Source organism: Schistocerca gregaria, chromosome 1 (genome assembly GCF_023897955.1).
Source record: "Schistocerca gregaria isolate iqSchGreg1 chromosome 1, iqSchGreg1.2, whole genome shotgun sequence".
NCBI lineage: Eukaryota > Metazoa > Arthropoda > Insecta > Orthoptera > Acrididae > Schistocerca > Schistocerca gregaria.
Window position 1 is genome coordinate 139,395,378 of NC_064920.1, and position 21,264 is coordinate 139,416,641.

The following is a 21,264-nucleotide window of genomic DNA, read 5'->3' on the forward strand; positions in this document are numbered from 1 at the left end:
CCATGGACCCATGTTGTCAACAAGGCACTGTGCAAGCTGGCTACTTAATGGGGTGTACTATGTCTACATGTAATGGAGTGGGTCCCCTGATCACTGACTGGAAATGGCACTTTTCGTCTACTTGGAGCCCATTTGTAGCCTTCCACTGACTTCTTGTTCCTAAACCATAGCGAAATTTTTATGAATAACTATCCGCCACGCCACTAAGCCACAGCTGTTCGTGACTGGTTTGAAGAACTTTGTGGACAATTCGAGCGAATAATTTGGCCACTCAGATCACCCGACGTGATTTCAAACAAACATTTATGAGACGTAATTGAGAGGTCAGTTCGTGCACAAAATCCTGCATTGGGTACACTTTCGCAATAATGGACGACTATAGAGTTAGTATGGTTCAATATTTCTGCAGGGAACTTCCAACGACTTATGGTGCCCATGCCACTTCAAGTTGCTGTCCTACGTCGGGGAAAACGATGTTTGACACGAATCAGGAGGTATCCCATGACTTTTTTCCCCCAGTAAACCTTCGTTTTTATTACAGGATTCTAAATTATTACTGGAAAGAGTCACAAGTGTCAAATGACTATCTGTAGCAGTACCCATCCAGTGCGATTTGAAGGACTAAGGAAGGCTGTCATGTGGACAATTAGCTAAGTTAGGAGTTGGAAATTAACCTGTGACGACGTTGTTCAAGAAATCATATGAGCTCTCGGAACGAATGATTGAGACGGACTGCGGTAAAGTTAATCACGATGATGGACGACCATTGAACGCTCACGCCGGCCGTTGTGACCAAGCGGTTCTAGGCACTTCAGTCTGGAACCGCGGGAAGGCTACGTTCGCAGGTTCGAATCCTGCCTCGGGCATGGATGTGTGTGATATCTTTAGGTTAGTTAGGCTTAAGTAGTTCTAAGTTCTAGGCGGCTGATGAACTCAGATGTTAAGTCCCGTAGTGCTCAGAGCAATTTGAACCAATTCGACACTCGCTACTCATCAATTCGAATCCAGAGTTGTCTTAAGCGCTGAGGCACTTTTGACTGCCAAGGACCCAAACTTCAGGCAGAGATTTAGTAGAACCGTGTGCAAGCATAAATCACTTGCGACGCGGGACACGCACGAAGCTATTCTCAGACTGATTAAGTATTTTTTGTAAGTTTGGGACCATGTCTATGCGAGGTTAATGGAAGAAATATCGTAGATTCAGCAGAGAGGTGTGTCATTCGTCACTGCTCTATGCAGTCAATGTGACAGGATCGTAGGGCAGGACAAAAGCGTACAGTAGGAAGAAATACTGGAAAGTATTGTGCATTACGAGGAGAGTTACACTTGAAAATCCCTGAAGCTGACCCTCCGAGTCGGGGAATTTAATTCTTTCTTCCACGTACATCTCGCCCACGGACGCTTGATGTCATAAATTGAGAGGGTCGAGTCAATCATTTTATTTGAGCATCATCCGGGCATGGTATAGGAAGAATGGAAAATAATGCTATTAGCCTTCTACCGAGAGAGGTCGAACTACGGCACAGGAAAATCGGGCTTAACATCTCCATCTGTCCATCCGTATTTCGGTTCCATATGGTTTCCTTACACTGATTAATGTAACTGCTGATGTGGTTCCTTCGACACATTCGTCTATTACGAGCTAGTCCTCTGGCTCCAATATCTCTGTCCTTAACCCCGATTATACTTCATTCAGTTCTTTCCATTAATATTCTACGTAGCCCTCGACATTGATTCCACAATGTATCCTGTTGAAAATTAAGAGGTGGCCGCTGTGGCCGAGCGGTTCTAGGCGCTTCAGTCCGGAACCGCGCTGCTCGACGGTCACAGCTTCGAATCCTGCCTCGGGCATGGATGTGTGTGTTGTCCTTAGGTTAGTTAGGTTTAAGTAGTTCTAAGTCTAGGGGACTGATGACCTCAGATGTTAAGTCCCATAGTGCTTAGAGCCATTGGAATCATTTGAAAACTAAGAATTCCTCGCAGTTTACGTGTTATGACACCTTCACATGCGACTCACGAATGCAGATAAATTTAGGCTTAATGTGCTGCAATTATTAAAGAAAATTTTTTATCCACTTGTGTCTTCAATGGAAGCGCAATGTTTAGCACAGTGGAATTACATTAGGGAGGACGGTAGTTCAAACCCGCGTCCGGCCACCCTGGTTTAGGTTTTCCGTGATTTCCCTAAATCGCTTCACGCAAATTCCGGGATGGTTCCTTAGATAGGGTTAGGCCGCTTTCCTTCTCCATCATTCCCTAATGAGAGCTCGTGATTGGTCTCTAATGATTTAGTTGTCGACGGGACGTTAAACACTATTCTCCTGCTCTCTCCAATGGAGCTGAGTGACGACATCATTGCTGTTATTTCATCATATAAAGCATAGAAATAGTTTCTAACATAATATGACTAATATTGTGTTGTTTTACTATGTATACAAAGCTAACTTGATTTAATACAAATTTTATAGTTCCTTCTCTTATGAGTAAACCAAGGACCTACACGTCATAACTTAACAGACAAAGAAAAATATACAACTAAAATATGCTGTTTTAAGAGACTGCGTTTATTAATATTAGGCTATAACGTCAAAATGAAGTACAAAAAAATTCCTAAACCAATAACCATTACCAACTCTTCCTCATACTAGTACTACAGTGAACTTTAAAAGGTTCGAAAACCTTGCATTAACGTTATTTAATCTTTCATTGACTTGAGCAAATACCTTGAACAAAATAAGTTACCTGCCTCGGCTGTTTCTAATTACTATTTTAATTTCATACGCAGTGTAACTATCTCAAGCACTGCATACAATCAGAATACCGTAATAAAAAGAAAAATTACAAAGCAAAAATTGGATATAGCAACCAGCATAAAATCAGGCTAAAAAAAAAAGAATAAATACAACGTTTCACTCGTTGATTAGTGTATGTTTTGGGTCTTGGTCATACGGTTTTGTGGTTGGCCTGTTACAGGAGTACAGTGAAATAAAATAAAAATTGAAAACTGTATAAGTAGAAGTAAAAATAGCGAGTAGGCAATAAAGAAAAATGTCATAAAATAAAATATTGATGACATTATCGGTCTTGAGAGTTTTGACCGTGGCACACGGTGCAGTACAAATAGTAGCACAGAAGCATGCCATTTACTGTTGTGAGGGAGCACTTAACTCTATGCAACGACACCTCGTGGCAAACAAGTGTCCCACAAACCTTTGTGGAGAGGTATCCTATATGTAAGGTCTATGTTATCTGTTAATATAAATGTTAGGAAGAAAGGATTTTTTCTCTTTGTTTTATGTACAAGGATTGTAACATACTATGGAAATATAAGTTGTTTCACTAATACCAGTTTTGCAACAGTTCTTACAATTAATACAATTTGCAAAAAAAAAAAAATGAAACACGGTAATGTAAAGATTCCCATCTTCATTCTTAACTATAGAGCTTTTAGGCGTATTAAAATAAAATGATACACAATGTAAATACTAAGGACCTCCGAATGAACAAAATTAATGGAATGTCTCCTTCAAAACAGACGTTTCCATACGATGCTGTAGTGGAAGAATGGCCGCTGGAGAATTCAAAAATAAATGGTCTACCCCAAGGCACTGTCTTGTCACAAGTTTTATATAACATCTATATAACTGACCAGCCTGTAAATGCGGATAAGAGACGATTCATATATGCAGTGAGTGCACGAGGAAAATCGTTTGAGGAAATGCAAGGCAAACTGATGCGAACTGTGGGAGACTTAGATGTCTACCACAGAGAAAATTTCCCTGTAGGACTCTTGTGTGTGCCAGCCACCGTAGGAACAAAGACTCTCATTGGCAATTTAAAGCGACAAGGCAGGGTCAAGAGTTGAGCCATGATGACTCGGCGACATATTTGGGTATCCGACTTGACAAGACTCTCACATTTCGGAAGCACTGTCAAAACATTAAGGGGAAAGTATGTGCTAGAAATAAAAAGTGCTGCAACCACAGCCGCTAGGCGACGTGCCTTGGAATCAAGGAGCACCTGAATTTGCTTTTCGGGAATACTCTGCCACGCGGTTTGTAGGCGCGTCCACAAAGCATCAACAGCGGCTAATGCAGGACCTGACCGAACACGTTAACAAACCGACCGTATCCCAGACATGTTCGTTGGGCGACGTGTCAGGCGGATGGGAAGGCCAGTGAAGTAGTCGTATTAGTCATTCTTCGACGAAGGTTGCACATCCTCACCACATACAGCTGGGCGTTGTCCTGTTGAAATATGGCATGTGGAGCGGCGGGCAGGAAAGGCAGTGTCTCAGGCCGTAGAAGTCCCTGATGTACCTATGGCTGTTGAGACTGCCCTCAAGACATTGGAGGCCGGACTGCGTCGTGCAGGCAATGAAGCCCCAAACCATCACACCTGGCGTTTTTCAGTTATCGCACTCAACACAATCCAGTTTGCCCAGCTGTGTTCACCACAGCGGCCGCCAGTGTAGTACAAGTTGAAGTGGGGCTCGTCCGAAAACACTGCAGTTTGCCACTCAGCACGCCAGTGGGTCGATGGAAGCCGATGCAATCTTGTGCGTGCCACCAGTGTAGACCCCAGAAGACGGTATTGACACAATGACTCAGATGTCCACACCCGTTGCAGTGCTCAAGCGTCGTAATAACACTGTGCACGAAGCTGTTCTGTCCATTACGGCCAAGTGGGCAAGATGGCGCTCATCTCGCGCTATGGTCGTATTGTGCCATCCATTACCCTGCCGGCACTGTACGGCCCTCTTCTTGCCACCGGATTCACATTCGCATCTTTGCTGAAGCAACGTGCCCTGTACGAAGCGCAATGTCACCGATCAACAGACTCGCCTGCCGGAGACCAATCATTCCGCCTTGTCCGAACGTATCCACATGCCGATTTCCACCCTGTGATGTGAGTGAGGCCAGGTAGCACTTGGTTACACTTCGCATGACGGCTCCACATGCATCGTCCTCCCAAAAGCTGGTATAACACTGATCTGTCCAGTTACGCAAAACGGGGCGCTGTTAGGCCGAAGTGCATTCCACCTCTCTGTCATTTAAATTTCTTATTATGGCTCCGCTGTTCTACCCGTCCTCTTGTGACCATAGCATCTGGATGTTTCATCTTTTAAAAACAGTAGCGTATCATTCAAAAACTCACCAGCAAGAAATGAGGAGCTGGACCTCAAATTCTGTGATCATAGGCCCTCGCACTATGTTAATCTGCAACAGCGTTTGCAGCACCTGTCTGGTTGGGTGGTTGGTTGATTTGGGGGAAGGGAACAAACAGAGTGGTCATCAGTCTCATCAGATTATGGAACGATGGAGCAGGAAGTTGGCTGTGCCTCTTGTAATGAACGATCCCAGCATTTGCCTGAAGCCATTTAGGGAAATCACGGAAAACCTAAATACGGATGGCAGGACGCAGATTTGAACCGTCATCCTCCCGAAAGCGAGTCCAGTGTGCTAACCACTGTGCCACCTCGCTCGGTACCTGTTTGGCACAACTCTGCACACGCCAAATATTTCGATGTGCCAAATAATGAGACATGGTATCTGGCTGCCTAAAATCGATGCAGTTTACTCCACACTCGGCATAGCTCCACCCACAATCAGAAAGAAAGCCACAGCAGAGACCGAAAGGAGGAAATACAGTCCTGGAAACTGAAATAAGAATACCGTGAATTCATTGTCCCAGGAAGGGGAAACTTTATTGACACATTCCTGGGGTGAGATATATCACATGGTCACACTGACAGAACCACAGGCACATAGACACAGGCAACGGAGCATGCACAATGTCGGCACTAGTACAGTGTATGTCCACCTTTCGCAGCAATGCAGGCTGCTATTCTCCCATGGAGACGATCGTAGAGATGCTGGATGTAGTCCTGTGGAACGGCTTGCCATGCCATTTCCACCTGGCGCCTCAGTTGGACCAGCGTTCGTGCTGGACGTGCAGACCGCGTGAGACGACGCTTCATCCAGTCCCAAACATGCTCAATGGGGGACAGATCCGGAGATCTTGCTGGCCAGGGTAGTTGATTTACACCTTCTAGAGCACGTTGGGTGGCACGGGATACATGCGGACGTGCATTGTCCTTTTGGAACAGCAAGTTCCTTTGCCGGTCTAGGAATGGTAGAACGATGGGTTCGATGACGGTTTGGATGTACCGTGCACTATTCAGTGTCCCCTCGACGATCACCAGAGGTGTACGGCCAGTGTAGGAGATCGCTCCCCACACCATGATGCCGGGTGTTGGCCCTGTGTGCCTCGGTCGAATGCAGTCCTGATTGTGGCGCTCACCTGCACGGCGCCAAACACGCATTCGACCATCATTGGCACCAAGGCAGAAGCGACTCTCATCGCTGAAGACGACACGTCTCCATTCGTCCCTCCATTCACGCCTGTCGCGACACCACTGGAGGCGGGCTGCACGATGTTGGGGCGTGAGCGGAAGACGGCCTAACGGTGTGAGGGACCGTAGCCCAGCTTCATGGAGACGGTTGCGAATGGTCCTCGCCCATACCCCAGGAGCAACAGTGTCCCTAATTTGCTGGGAAGTGGCGGTGCGGTCCCCTACGGCACTGCGTAGGATCCTACGGTCTTGGCGTGCATCCGTGCGTCGCTGCGGTCCGGTCCCAGGTCGACGGGCACGTGCACCTTCCGCCGACCACTGGCGACAACATCGATGTACTGTGGAGACCTCACGCCCCACGTGTTGAGCAATTCGGCGGTACGTCCACCCGGCCTCCCGCATGCCCACTATACGCCCTCGCTCAAAGTCCGTCAATTGCACATACGGTTCACGTCCACGCTGTCGCGGCATGCTACCAGTGTTAAAGACTGCGATGGAGCTCCGTATGCCACGGTAAACTGGCTAACACTGACGGCGGCGGTTCACAAATGCTGCGCAGCTAGCGCCATTCGACGGCCAACACCGCGGTTCCTGGTGTGTCCGCTGGGCCGTGCGTGTGATCATTGCTTGTACAGCCCTCTCGCAGTGTCCGGAGCAAGTACGGTGGGTCTGACACACCGGTGTCAATGTGTTCTTTTTTCCATTTCCAGGAGTCTAGACTGATGATCGGCACCCGTTATACGGTTCAAATGGCTCTAAGCACTATGGGACTTGACAGCTGAGGTCATCAGTCAAATAGACTTAGAGCTACTTAAACCTAACTAATCGAAGGACATCACACACATCCATGGCCGAGGTAGGATTCGAACATGCGACCGTAGCAGCCGCGTGGTTCCGGAATGAAACGCCTAGAACCGCTCATCCACCGCGGCCAGCGTTATACGGTTACCAAATACAACACAGCAGACAGAACTCCCAGGGGCATTTCTACCTCTTTAGAGTAGTCACTTGAAATACGGTGTTTATGTCGCAAAATTGTATTAATCGGACGCTAATAAAGCCTCAAGAACTGGTGCTGGGAGTCCCCTACAGTTTCCGACATGGGTGGGTGAGGGACGCTTAACCGCTTAAGAACAGGCGTCGCGTTGTGCAACACCAGCCTGAGAAAATTTCGGATATAAAGAGAATGACACTGTGTCGCGCAATACAAGATCATCAACATCTAATAATATGTCCAAAAAAGGGCGGAACGTAACAGTGGCAGACCTTATGATAGCAAATGACAAAACCATACATGTGGCTGGTCATTGGAAATACTCAGTATAGTTGGTGACCTAAAGTAATTACTGGTAAAATGTGGCATGCATGTTCAGATGACATCCCTACAGCTTCAGCAATTACTCGCATTTTCAGTCTGCAATCTGCTATTTTATGCACTTTGATTTAATATCTGGGGTAGTGGCACATCTTGGCCGCCCACTATGCGGAGCATCATTTAAGGTTCTAAGCTGTCCCGGCCAAATTTAAATATCTCGCAGCAGCTGAATATGAAGGAGCATAGTGCCCCAATATGTTCTGTAGTTTGGCAAGAAATGCCATTTCTTTCATGCTTTTTGTTTACAAAGTTCATAAGCGCAGCTCAAATTTCGATATTTTACATCTTTACAAATCACTACAAGGGAACAACAGATACACGTCCTCACCACAAATCTCTACCTGGAGCACTGACGTGTTGTGTGTTTACTCGTAAAGGATGACCTATAATCAAGTGGGAACCTTGTTGCACTAGCATTGACATCTGGTAGTGATTTCGCTAGCTTTTACAACTGCACTCGTTAACGGATTAAACATTGTAAACGCTCTTTTTGTTCTGTTTTTAGTCGAATGTTTGTGGCTGTTTTGTAATTTGTACTCTATGTTGCTGGAGAATAGCTACAGGTACAATACGTCGGAGAATACGAAATAAAAAGAAAATGGAAACGAAAAACAGTCGATTCAGTAAGTTTGTTTCGTTCAAGAAATTTGTCACGGCTGTGGACGGTCTTACAACCAAATTGTTTAAATGGAGGAAACAATTATTTTGTAAGCTAATTTCGTATAGATAAATGCTGAAATCTCTACAATACTGATGAGAAATAATAAATATACAATAACAGACAACAGATCTGACTTGTCGGACTGATGGGTGTCATGAAATCTACCTCAAAGGAAGTCAATCACTCGAGAACAGTGAAATTCTGGGACGACTTTCTCCAGTATTTTCTCATTTTATCAGTTTCCAATACCTTCATGCAACTCTGAGACAATTTTATTTATTGAGAAATGATACATACTGGACATCGCTCTTTTAAATTTTTTCTGTTGCATAATGACTTATTCCACGCTGGAATACAACATGAAGTAGCGGTGCCTTGCCTTGGAGCCTTATTGTCAGAACTCAATAATTCACCAAAATCTGTAAATTTTTTAATAATTTTTCGAGTATCTTAAACGACATACGCATTTCATGCATTGAATTTTAATTAACAGCTGCTGCAAAGTGACGCTGACTTGGTAACGGCACTGAAGGCTGTTTTCACAACACCTGTTTTCCTGTATGAAAGTGCAATGTACTGCATTTTTGGCCAGATGATTATAGATCAGGTACGTTTTCAACCATAGGTGTAAGCTCCTTGATAATCATATAGATAGGGGAGACGTTTATAAAACTAATTTACTTGGTTCTTAATTTGACATGAGCAGATCATTACAAGTGATTTATTTCTCATAAATTTGTATCAAAAACGTGCAACACAATGAGACAATGTGTAAGCTGAATTCCGCCTAATATGATGAACATGTGTCAGTTTCAAGAAAATATCGTAAAAAAAGGTAAATAGACTGATGACCTGAGAAGTTAAGTCGCATAGTGCTCAGAGCCAAAAGGTAAATAAAAACGGAAATATGTAATGTGATTGACTTATAAACTAGTAGGTGGTACTTCAAAAAGTTGCACCGAAACAAAAGTGCATTGTTTGTTGAATACAACCGGTAAAACAATGGTTACCATCATGACTGGAATTCTCAGATTTGTTTACTGCAAAGTTAGTTAGGAAGAAATATAATGTTTCTCGGGAAAGTAAATACAAACAATGACTTTCAACAAGAGTAGATGCTTTTGTTTCTTGTTGCTCTAATGAAACATTTCAACTACAGCACATGGACAGGTGCGATGTGTATCGCAAAGTTAGTACGAGTTTTAGGGCATCCAGGAACTTTGTTTTTCTCTGCGTCCTTCCACAACCAGTTTATTCCGTCAGGTATAAGAACACCAAACAAAAGAGGAACATTTTCAAAGGATAAACTTTCGAAGAAATAAAGAGGCAGCCAAATGAAAACGAAACACGTGAAAGACGTTAACGGTTTAATATTTCGAAAATCTTAATACATTTATCCCAGTCTGAGACTATACGGCCAGTGCTTTCATAGAAAAATGTTTGCGGTTGAATGTTGAACCACGATTGTATCCAGACATGCACCTGTTCGTACGAAGCCAATCGATGGTCACGAATGTTTTTCTTCAGGGCTCCAAAAATATGGAAATCGCACAGGAAGCGATCGAGACTGTATGGAATATGTGTAATAGTATTCCAGCGAAATTTCTGCAGCGTAGACAAAACAACCTTGGCAGCATGTGGGCCTGCGCTAACAAGTCCTCCGTGCCATCCCGATCGATGTACATACGAGTTCCATATTTTTGAAGCCCTGAAGAAAGACCTTTGTGGTCATTGATTGGCTTCGAGCGAAGAGGTGCATGTCTGGATAAAATCGTGGTTCCGCTGGCAACCGTAAATATCATTCTATGAAGGCAGTGATCGTCTTGAGACACGGGGGCATAAATGTATTAACAGTTATGGCTCTGAAATGGTTCAAATGGCTCTGAGCACTTTGGGACTTAACATCTGTGGTCATCAGTCCCCTAGAACTTAGAACTACTTAAACCTAACTAACTTAAAGCCATCACACACATCCATGCCCGAGGTAGGATTCGAACCTGCGACCGTAGCAGTCGCGCGGTTCCGGACTGAGCGCCTAGAACCACTAGACCATCGCGGCCGGCAACAGTTATGGCGATTAGTTTTTGAAATAATAAACAGTTTACTTACTTTTCTCCGTGTGTCTCATTTTCATTTAACTGTCCGTTGCACATCAAAGAGTCTGGATGCAGAATCAGTCTAATGTCCATGTGAGATTCAGGAAGTCACATCTTTCCCTCCCAGTGTCGCTTATTTTTACTGGTCGGCAGTAGAAGATGCCCTGACCCGTGTATTCTTCATAAGCCATCAGCTCTTTCTCCTATTGCAGAGAACTGCCAATACTCTCGACAGTTTTATTCAAATATGATTTACTTTATTAACTCCGTTACATCCGTCAGTAGATTTAAGTTTAGAGCAATTGTGGGTTTTAACTCTACAGAGAAGTAGCAACGGACAGAAATGTGACAAATCCTAGAACTGTTAGATTTCATTTTTAGTGGGGCATCCAAAACTCTTCGCATACTTTTCTCCCTTAATGGGATTATTTATGGAATTTATATCTTAGAATACTGTTTTTCATTCTTTCATTTTAGTCAGGAAACAATGGCAAACACTATGAAAAATGACCAAATTCTGCAGGTTTGAATCTGAAATACCGGTTGGTCCATAGAAGGGGTACCAACCTCCTACATGGAAGCAGGAGGACAAACAGAAATTTAAAGTCAAGTAGAACGAAATAAGAGATGGGGTAAACATGTGACGCTATGTTACCAACATAACCGCCTTTTTGGAAGCCGTAATCTTGGATGCAACTCATAATTTTCATATAGAATGGCTGTTACATGATATGTCACATAGATACTCGTAGAGAATTACATGAGAAAAATAATGGTGCCTTTCATATGAGCATAGCCGCATTCATTCTCGAGTTGTGACATATGTTTAGTTGCTTGCAGGTTACTAGAACGCTGATGGCTTTAGCTCAAGAAGAACGCGTTGAGATTATCTCGATGTCAGGTGGGAGGAACACCACTGTTGTCCCAAGGTATTTCAGTCAACGCCGCCCAGGCAGATCACCCATTACCAACAGTGCTGAGGTGAAAGTTCTCGGAATTTCTCTGAAACTGGCTCCGTTGCAGCCAAACAGAAAGCTGGACAATCGAAGACGGCTATAGATCAAGCAACATCAACCACTGTTCTGACATCTTTAAGCAAGAATCCATAGCACAGTAGTCGGCGCATCTCGCAGGACATCGGTGTCGGCCATACGTCAACAATGAGAATTTCTGCCACACGTAAATCGCGCCCTTATGAAAAGCAAATACTACGACCCCTCATCGAAGATTATCTAGATCAGTGGTTGTCACACTTTTTTGTTTAACAGCCAATACTGATATTGTTGGCTGACACCTCTAGCTACACAATAAAAATGGGAGGGGGGGGTGGGCAAAGTGGCCACTCGAAATGTAAATTTTCGTCAAACCATGTATATTGAGAGAAGCTTACAAATTACACATTTTGTACCTACGTATAAATATAATAAAATATCATAAGAAATACTTTTAAATGAAAAAGAAAATATATCAGAACTACGTGCATTTTTCTGAAGGATTAAATAGCGACAAATTTTTCGTATCTAAGCAGGTAATCCCGCCCATGAACCATGGACTATGCCGTTGGTGGGGAGGCTAGCGTGCCTCAGCGATACAGAGGGCCGTACCGTAGCTGCTAGCACAACAGAGGGGTATCTGTTGAGAGGCCAGACAAACGTCTGGTTCCTGAAGAGGGGCAGCAGCCTTTTCAGTAGTTGCAGGGGCAACAGTCTGGATGATTGACTGATCTGGCATTGTAACATTAACCAAAACGGCCTTGCTGTGCTGGTACTGCGAACGACTGAAAGCAAGGGGGAAGTACAGCCGTAATTTTTCCCGTGGTCATTCCAGCTTTGCTGTATGGTTAAATGATGATGGCGTCCTCTTGGGTAAAATATTACAGAGGTAAAATAGTCCCCTATTCTGATCTCCGGGCGGGGACTACTCAAGAGGATGTCGTTATCAGGAGAAAGAAAACTGGCGTTCTACGGATCGGAGCGTGGAATGTCAGATCCCTTAATCGGGCAGGTAGGTCAGAAAATTTAAAAAGGGAAATGCATAGCTTAAAGTTAGATATAGTGGGAATTAGTGAAGTTCGGTGGCAGGAGGAACAAGACTTTTGGTCAGGTGAATACAGGGTTATAAATACAAAACCAAATAGTGGTAATGCAGGAGTAGGTTTAATAATGAGTAAAAAAATAGGAGTGCGGGTAAACTACTACAAACAGCATAGTGTACGCATTATTGTAACCAAGATAGACACAAAGCCCACGCCTACTACTGTAATACAAGTTTATAAACCAACTATCTCTGCAGATGATGAAGAAATTGAGGAAATGTATGATGAGATAAAAGAAATTATTCAGGTAGTGAAGGGAGACGAAAATGTAATAGTCATGCGTGACTGGAATTCATCAGTAGGAAAAGGGAGAGAAGGAAACATAGTAGGTGAATATGGATTGGGGAGAAGAAATGAAAGAGGAAGCTGTCTGGTAGATGTTTGCACAGAGCATAACTTAATCATAGCTAATACTTGGTTCAAGCATCATAAAAGACGGTTGTATACATGGAAGATTCCTGGAGATACTAAAAGCTATCAGATAGATTATATAATGGTAAGACAGAGATTTAAAAAACAGGTTTTAAATTGTAAGACATTTACAGGGGCAGATGTGGACTCTGACCACAATCTATTGGTTATGAACTGTAGATTAAAACTGAAGAAACTACAAAAAGGTGCTAATTTAAGGAGATGGGACCTAAATAAACTGAAAGAACCAGAGATTGCACAGAGTTTCAGGGAGAGCATAAGGGAACAATTGACAGGAATGGGGAAGGAAATACAGTAGAAGAAGAATAGGTAGCTTTGAGGGATGAAATAGTGAAGGCAGCAGAGGATCAAGTAGGTAAAAAGAGGAGGGCTAATAGAAATCATTGGGTAACAAAAGAAATATGAATTTAATTGATGAAAAGAGAAAATATAAAAATGCAGTAAATGAAGTAGGCAAAAAGGAATAAAAACGTCTCAAAAATGAGATCGACAGAAAAGTGCTAAGCAGGGATGGCTAGAGGACAAATGTAAGGATGTAGAGGCTTATCTCACTAGGGGTAAGATAGATACTGCCTACAGGAAAATTAAAGTGACCTTTGGGGAAAAGAGAACCACTTGTATGAATCAAGAGCTCAGATGGAAATTCATTTCTAACCAAAGAAGGGAAAGCAGAAAGGTTGAAAGAGTATATAGAGGGTCTATACAAGGGCGATGTACTTGAGGACAATATTATGGATTGGAAGAGGACGTAGATGAAGATGAAATGGGAGATATGATACTGCGTGAAGAGTTTGACAGAGCACTGAAAGACCTGAGTCGAAACAAGGCCCCGGCAGTAGACAACATTCCATTAGAACTACTGACGGCCTTGGGAGAGCCAGTCATGAGAAAACTCTACCATCTGATGAGCAAGATGTATGAGACAGGCGAAATACCCTTAGACTTCAAGAAGAATATAATAATTCCAATCCCAAAGAAAGCAGGTGTTGACAGATGTGAAAATTACCGAACCATCAGTTTAATAAGTCACAGCTGAAAAATATTAACGCGAATTCCTTACAGACGAATGGAAAAATTGTTAGAAACCAACCTCGGGAAGATCAGCTTGGATTCCAGAGAAATGTTGGAACACGTGAGGCAATACTGACCCTACGACTTATCTTAGAAGGAAGATTAAGGAAAGGCAAACCTACGTTTCTAGCATTTGTAGACTTAGAGAAATCTTTTGACAATGTTAACTGGAATATTCTCTTTCAAATTCTGAAGGTGGCAGGGGTACAATACAGGGAGCGTAAGGCTATTTACAATTTGTACAGAAACCAGATGGCAGTTATAAGAGTCGAGGGGCATGAAAGGGAAACAGTGGTTTGGAAGGGAGTGAGACAGGGTTGTAGTCTCTCCCCGATGTTATTCAATCTGTATATTGAGCAAGCAGTAAAGAAAATAAAAGAAAAATTCGGAGTAGGTATTAAAATCCACGGAGAAGAAATAAAAATGTTGAGGTTCGCCGATGACATTGTAATTCTGTCAGAGACAGGAAAGGACTTGGAAGAGCAGTTGATCTGAATGGACAGTTTCTTGAAAGGAGGATATAAGATAAACATGAACAAAAGCAAAACGAGGATAATGGAACGTAGTCAAATTAAATTGGGTGATGCTGAGGGAATTGGATTACACTAAAAGGAGTAAAGGAGTTTTGCTATTTAGGGAGTAAAATAACTGATGACTGTCGAAGTAGAGAGGATATAAAATGTCGACTGGCAATGGCAAGGAAAGCGTTTCTGAAGAAGGGAAATTTGTTAACATCGAGTATAGATTTAAGTGTCGACTGAAAATGGACTGCACAGCCCCTTGTTATTGTTCATATACTAGGGCATCAAAAACCCTAGAAAATTTGCACGGTAATCAGAAAAATGTGTGGGATCCTGTTGTAATGGCAGTGGTCACATTACCTTCTTGTTGATATGGTCTTCAGTCCTGAGACTGGTTTGATGCAGCTCTCCATGCTATTCTATCCTGTGCAAGCTTCTTCATCTCTTACTACTTACTGCAACCTACATCCTTCTGAATCTGCTTAGTGTATTCATCTCTTGGCCTCCCTCTACGATTTTTAGCCTCCACGTTGCCCTCCAATGCTAAATTTGTGATCCCTTGATGCCTTAGAACGTGTCCTACCAACCGGTCCCTTCTTCTCTTCAAATTGTACCAAAAACTCCTCTTCTCCCCTATTCTATTCAATACCTCCTCATTAGTTACTCCCATCTCATCTTCAGCATTCTTCTGTAGCACCACGTTTCGAAAGCTTCTATTCTCATCTTGTCCAAACTATTTATTGTCCATGTTTCACTTCTAAACATGGGTACACTCCATACAAATGCTTTCAGAAACGACTTCTTGACACTTAAATCTATACTCGATGTTAACAAATTCCCTTCTTCAAAAACGCTTTCTGTTCCATTGCCAGCCTACATTTTATATCCTCTCTACTTCGACCATCGTCAGTTATTTTGCTCCCCAAATAGCAAAAGTCCTTTACTACTTTAAGTGTCTCATTTCCTAATCTAATTCCCTCAGCATCACCCTATTTAAATCGACTATATTCTATTATCCTCGTTTTGCTTTTGTTGATGTTCATCTTATATCCTCCTTTCAAGACACTTCCATTCCGTTCAACTGCTCTTCCAAGTCCTTTGCTGTCTCTGACAGAATTACAATGTCATCAGCATACCTAAAAGTTTTTATTTCTTCTCCATTGATTTTAATATCTACGCCAAAATTTCTTTTGTTTCCTTTGCTGTTTGCTCAGTATACAGATTGAATAACATCGGAGACAGGCTACAACCCTGTCTCCCTCCCTTCCAAACCACTGCTTCCCTTTCATGCCCCTCGATTCTTATAACTGCACATCTGGTTTCTGTACAAATTGTAAATAGCCTTACGCTCCATGTATTGTACCCCTGCCACCTTCAGAATTTGAAAGAGAATATTCCAGTTAACATTGTCAAAAGATTTCTCTAAGTCTACAAATGCTAGAAACGTAGGTTTGCCTTTCCTTAATCTTCCTTCTAAGATAAGTCGTAGGGTCAGTATTGCCTCACGTGTTCCACATTTCTCTGGAATCCAAGCTGATCTTCCCGAGGTTGGTTTCTAACAATTTTTCCATTCGTCTGTAAGGAATTCGCGTTAATATTTTTCAGCTGTGACTTATTAAACTGATGGTTCGGTAATTTTCACATCTGTCAACACCTGCTTTCTTTGGGATTGGAATTATTATATTCTTCTTGAAGTCTGAGGGTATTTCGCCTGTCTCATACATCTTGCTCACCATATGGTAGAGTTTTCTCATGACTGGCTCTCCCAAGGTCGTCAGTAGTTCTAATGGAATGTTGTCTACTGCCGGGGCCTTGTTTCGACTCAGGTCTTTCAGTGCTCTGTCAAACTCTTCACGCAGTATCATATCTCCCATTTCATCTTCATCTACGTCCTCTTCCATTTCCATAATATTGTCCTCAAGTACATCGCCCTTGTATAGACCCTCTATATACTCTTTCAACCTTTCTGCTTTCCCTTCTTTGGTTAGAAATGAATTTCCATCTGAGCTCTTGATTCATACAAGTGGTTCTCTTTTCTCCAAAGGTCTCTTTAATTTTCCTGTAGGCAGTATCTATCTTACCCCTAGTGAGATAAGCCTCTACATCCTAACATTTGTCCTCTAGCCATCCCTGCTAAGCAGTTTTCTGTCGATCTCATTTTTGAGACGTTTTCATTCCTTTTTGCTGCCTCATTTACTGCATTTTTATATTTTCTCCTTTCATCAATTAAATTCAATATTTCTTCTGTTACCCAATGATTTCTATTAGCCCTCGTCTTTTTACCTACTTGATCGTCTGCTGCCTTCACTACTTCATCCCTCAGAGCTACCTATTCTCCTTCTACTGTATTTCCTTCCCCATTCCTGTCAATTGTTCCCTTATGCTCTTCCTGAAACTCTGTACAACCTCTGATTCTTTCAGTTTATCCAGGTCCCATCCCCTTAAATTCCCAGCTTTTTGCAGTTTCTTCAGTTTTAGTCTACAGGTCATAACCAATAGATTGTGGTCAGAGTCCACATCTGCCCCTGTAAATGTCTTACAATTTAAAACCTGGTTCCTAAATCTCTGTTTAACCATTATATATATCTGATACCTTTTAGTAGCCCCAGGGTTCTACCATGTTTACAACCTTCTTTCATGATTCTTGAAGATATTGTTAGCTATGATTAATTTATGCTCTGCAAAATTCTACCAGGCGGCTACCGCTTTCATTTCTTACCCCCAATCCATAGTCACCTACTACTCTCCCTTTTCCTACTGTCAAATTCCAGTCACCCATAACTTAAATTTTCGTCTCCCTTCACTACCTGAATAATTTCTTTTATCTCATCATACATTTCCTCAATTTCTTCATCATCTGCAGAGCTAGTTGACACATGTACTACTGTAGTAGGCGTGGGCTTTGTGCCTATCTTGGTTACAATAATGCGTACACTATGCTGTTTGTAGTAGTTTACCCGCACTCCTATTTTTTTACTCATTATTAAACCTACTCCTGCAGTACCACTATTTGGTTTTGTATTTATAACCCTGTATTCACCTGACCAAAAGTCTTGTTCCTCCTGCCACCGAACTTCACTAATTCCCACTATATATAACTTTAAGCTATCCATTTCCCTTTTTAAATTTTCTGACCTACCTGCCCGATTAAGGGATCTGACATTCCACGCTCCGATCCGTAGAACGCCAGCTTTCTTTCTCCTGATAACGACGTCCTCCTGAGTACTCCGCCCGGAGAGCAGAATGAGGGACTATTTTACCTCCGGAATATTTTACCCAAGAGGACGCCATCATCATTTAACCGTACAGTAAAGCTGCATACCCTCCGGAAAAATTATGGCTGTAGTTTTCACTTGCTTTCAGCCGTTCGCAGTACCAGCACAGCAAGGCCGTTTTGGTTAGTGTTACAAGGCCAGACCAGTCAATCATCCAGACTGTTGCCCCTGCAACTACTGAAAAGGCTGCTGCCCCTCTTCAGGAACCACACGTTTGTCTGGCCTCTCAACAGATACCCCTCTGTTGTGGTTGCACCTACGGTACGGCCCTCTGTATCACTGAGGCATGCAAGCCTCCCCACCAACGGCAAGGTCCATGGTTCATGGGGGGGGGGGGGGGGGGGGGGCAGGGTGAATGGTATGACATTGCATATATTAACCAATAAAACCATTTTTGCAAATAAGTTCAAAATTCGAAGAGTGAATAACTTTTTCCAAGAGCAAATTATTTTGTCTAACTTACGTAATATTCTTCAATGCTTGTATTTGCGATACACATTTTTATCACAAATTTCCTTCAGATCTTTTCAGTGGGTTATAAATAGTAAACTTAAACGTCATGCGCGATGATGCATTTTTTCACGTATTTTAGTGTTTATAACGCCATACATCCTGAACTACGTGTAATACAATGATACAATTCTGCAGGCACATTCATTAGTGTACGTGAACATTGTCTGCAAAACGTAGTGGTATAGAAGTAATAAATTAAAATGTCATGCCTAATTCAAAATGAGCAGCGACGAATGTAGTACTCCTACTCCCTCCTATCAGCAATTTGTGCGGGGTATAAGCGACAGAAAGTTTCGGGAAGGCCTGAAATTATGTGTAAAGTCTGTTATAAGTCAGTAACTGCTCTCGCTCTGAAGTACTGGATGAATAAATGTCGCTATTCGCATGTTGTGGCCTACCCTTCTTTTCACCCCCAACTCCAACTCTTTGGCAGGTAGGTGGTTCTTACCCCATGGCTATTCAAGACAGAAAGTACGTGTGTATTAAATTTGGTTGAAATTGGCTGAGTGGTTTTGGAGAAGATGTGCGACATACGTACTGATTGGTTGCAGTGTGGCCTGTAACAGTCGTATAACAGTGAAATTTGGTAGATACGCTAATGCGTTAATGCGGAACCGATTTACGCTGGAAAAACTTGAGTTCTTCTTTTGGCCACCAGATCGAATTCTGGCGGTCTAGAGCATCACGTCGACGTATTCGGTGCGCATACTGAACAAACTGTGAAAGCGGCAATCAAAATAAAATCAACATTATGTTGGACGAAAACCGTTGTTTCTCCTGTCACATACTGACTGCGAATGGAGCTAATTTCTATGTGAGCAGAGAGGTAAATGAAGAGAACCACAAATTCTGGTCATATGTGAACCCTCACTGGATGGATCCGTGGAAAGCAGTTAGTTGGCTCATCGAAAGTGATCCTTTGGTGTGGAATATAGGATCCTGATATTGTTGAGCTCTTCTTCAACTGGGGTACTGTAACAGCAGCCCGTTACCTGAAAGTTTTAGAGGAAGATGTCCTGTCACTGTTGCAGTCTAAAGACAGGACATTTTCAGCTTTCTTCCAGCACACTGGTACCCCACCTCTTTACCCGCTACACGTGTGATCCAGTTTCCCTGGAGATGGACAGGTCGTATCGCTCCTGTGGACAAGACCACTGGAGTTCCCAAAGTTTGGTCTATTAGATCTTTACATATGAAGACACTTGCGTGTGTTAAGAAGATTAGAAACCTTGATACCTCAGGGAGCGGATTGTTGATGCTTGTGCTTGCGTTCCAGTGCATAATGTGGTTAAAGTCTATGAGGAGCGCTCACAACATACTGAACAACATGTTTTCATGTTGAGGTCAACGCAGCTGCTCAGGATCCAAGTTGGGAAGACATACGAACTCTCCAAAGAGATCTTCATCAGGGTTTGTCTCATACTAGTGGCTTCTGATAAAAACTTTGTGTGCCTCTGTGTGTTATGTCTAGCATTTGCTTTATTCTACGTAAAAACTTAAGAATGCTATTCTCAAATGAAAGACACCATCCTTTTTTTCCATGGTGTAATTCTCTGTCTGTCTGATATGTCGTATGACGCCGATCCACTTGAAAACTGCGTTCAAGATGACGGCTTCCGAAACAGCTACCATACTAGAAATATAGCTTCACAAGTATATTCATTTCTCTCCCCCCTCATACTACTGGATTCTAACTTTCTGTTTTGTTTTTAGAATGGTGCTTCCGCGTCCATGGAACAACCTGTATAACACTAGTGATCACTTCCACACATCGTTCAGATCACTAGAAAGGAATTAATAAGTGAGAGAGGAATAAGTAAGTGTCACTACAGTTACGTGTCGTCCCTCTGTTTCAGAGTGAACACCTGCCGCTGTCTGCCTTCAGCTGTGGATGGACCGATGCGGACACGAGACTACAAAAGGCACTTCTTGTCTTCATGTTGAGGTCATCGCAGCCGCTCAGGATCCAAGTTGGGAAGACATACGAACTCTCCAAAGACACCTTCGTCAGGGTTTGTCTTCTACTAGTGGCTTCTGCAAAAAGCTTTCTGTGCTGCAATACGATTGCGCAAGTGCCATAGTTGTCGTTTTCTGCAACGGTAACCCACACATGTTGGTTGACAGGAGGTGCAAAATATAGCACGATAATTAAGCCTCATGCCCATCGAGCATAGTGAGTAGGGACAGCGACTGGCTCTGAGTCCCGTTTTAATCACAGTGATCCCCCAACGGAAGGAAGCAATGTGTCCCTTGTGTCGTGCTGCAACGCCCGCTCCTTGATGTTCAAGAATAAGACTCTCCACGACAGACAAAGTCTTTCCAACAGCGTTTCCCAAAGGAGATGGTTAATCATTCGCGTCATTCTCTCGCTGTGAATAAAGAAGACCGCGACGAATCACTCGACGTTTCTCTCTCCCGATAATCCTACATCCCAAGTATCTAAAATAATACTGAAAAATCCGTCGGCCCACAATTTTGTAAGCAATGATAGATTACATTTATCATTATTCTTCCAATGAATATCAATCCATCTTCTTCCTTCCCTACAGCTATATTTGTGTCCTCTGTCCACTTTTAATCATTTCAGATGGATACCACTGGTATTCATCAGTCCAACTACTTGTGTCTGTATATATGTCTCAGAATGTAACATATTGTCTTTTAACGTTCTCCCTTCCTGTGGAACGCTCCTGGCGTAGTGGTATAGTCGATTCGGCAAAAAGTGGAGCACAACAACCGAAGTCATGAATTATGCTGATTCTTCTTGTAGTTGCGTTGGTTAACATTTATCTCAAGTAGACAGTGAGAAGTTTAGAATTATGGTAACGGCGAAGACATAAAACGAAATAGTTCCAAATGACAAAGGCTCA

The 21,264-nt window shown here is 42.8% G+C and overlaps 1 protein-coding gene across 1 annotated transcript in view; it reads left to right on the top strand.

Annotated features, from left to right (window-relative positions):
• LOC126334784 (odorant receptor coreceptor-like) overlaps positions 1 to 21,264 on the top strand; it is a 73,019-nt gene that overhangs the window by 43,738 nt on the left and 8,017 nt on the right. Inside the window, exons 5-6 of the mRNA XM_049997431.1 lie at positions 8,885 to 8,998; positions 20,251 to 20,406. Of these exons, the coding sequence (XP_049853388.1) occupies positions 8,885 to 8,998; positions 20,251 to 20,406 (270 nt within the window). The remainder of the gene's footprint in view (positions 1 to 8,884; positions 8,999 to 20,250; positions 20,407 to 21,264) is intronic.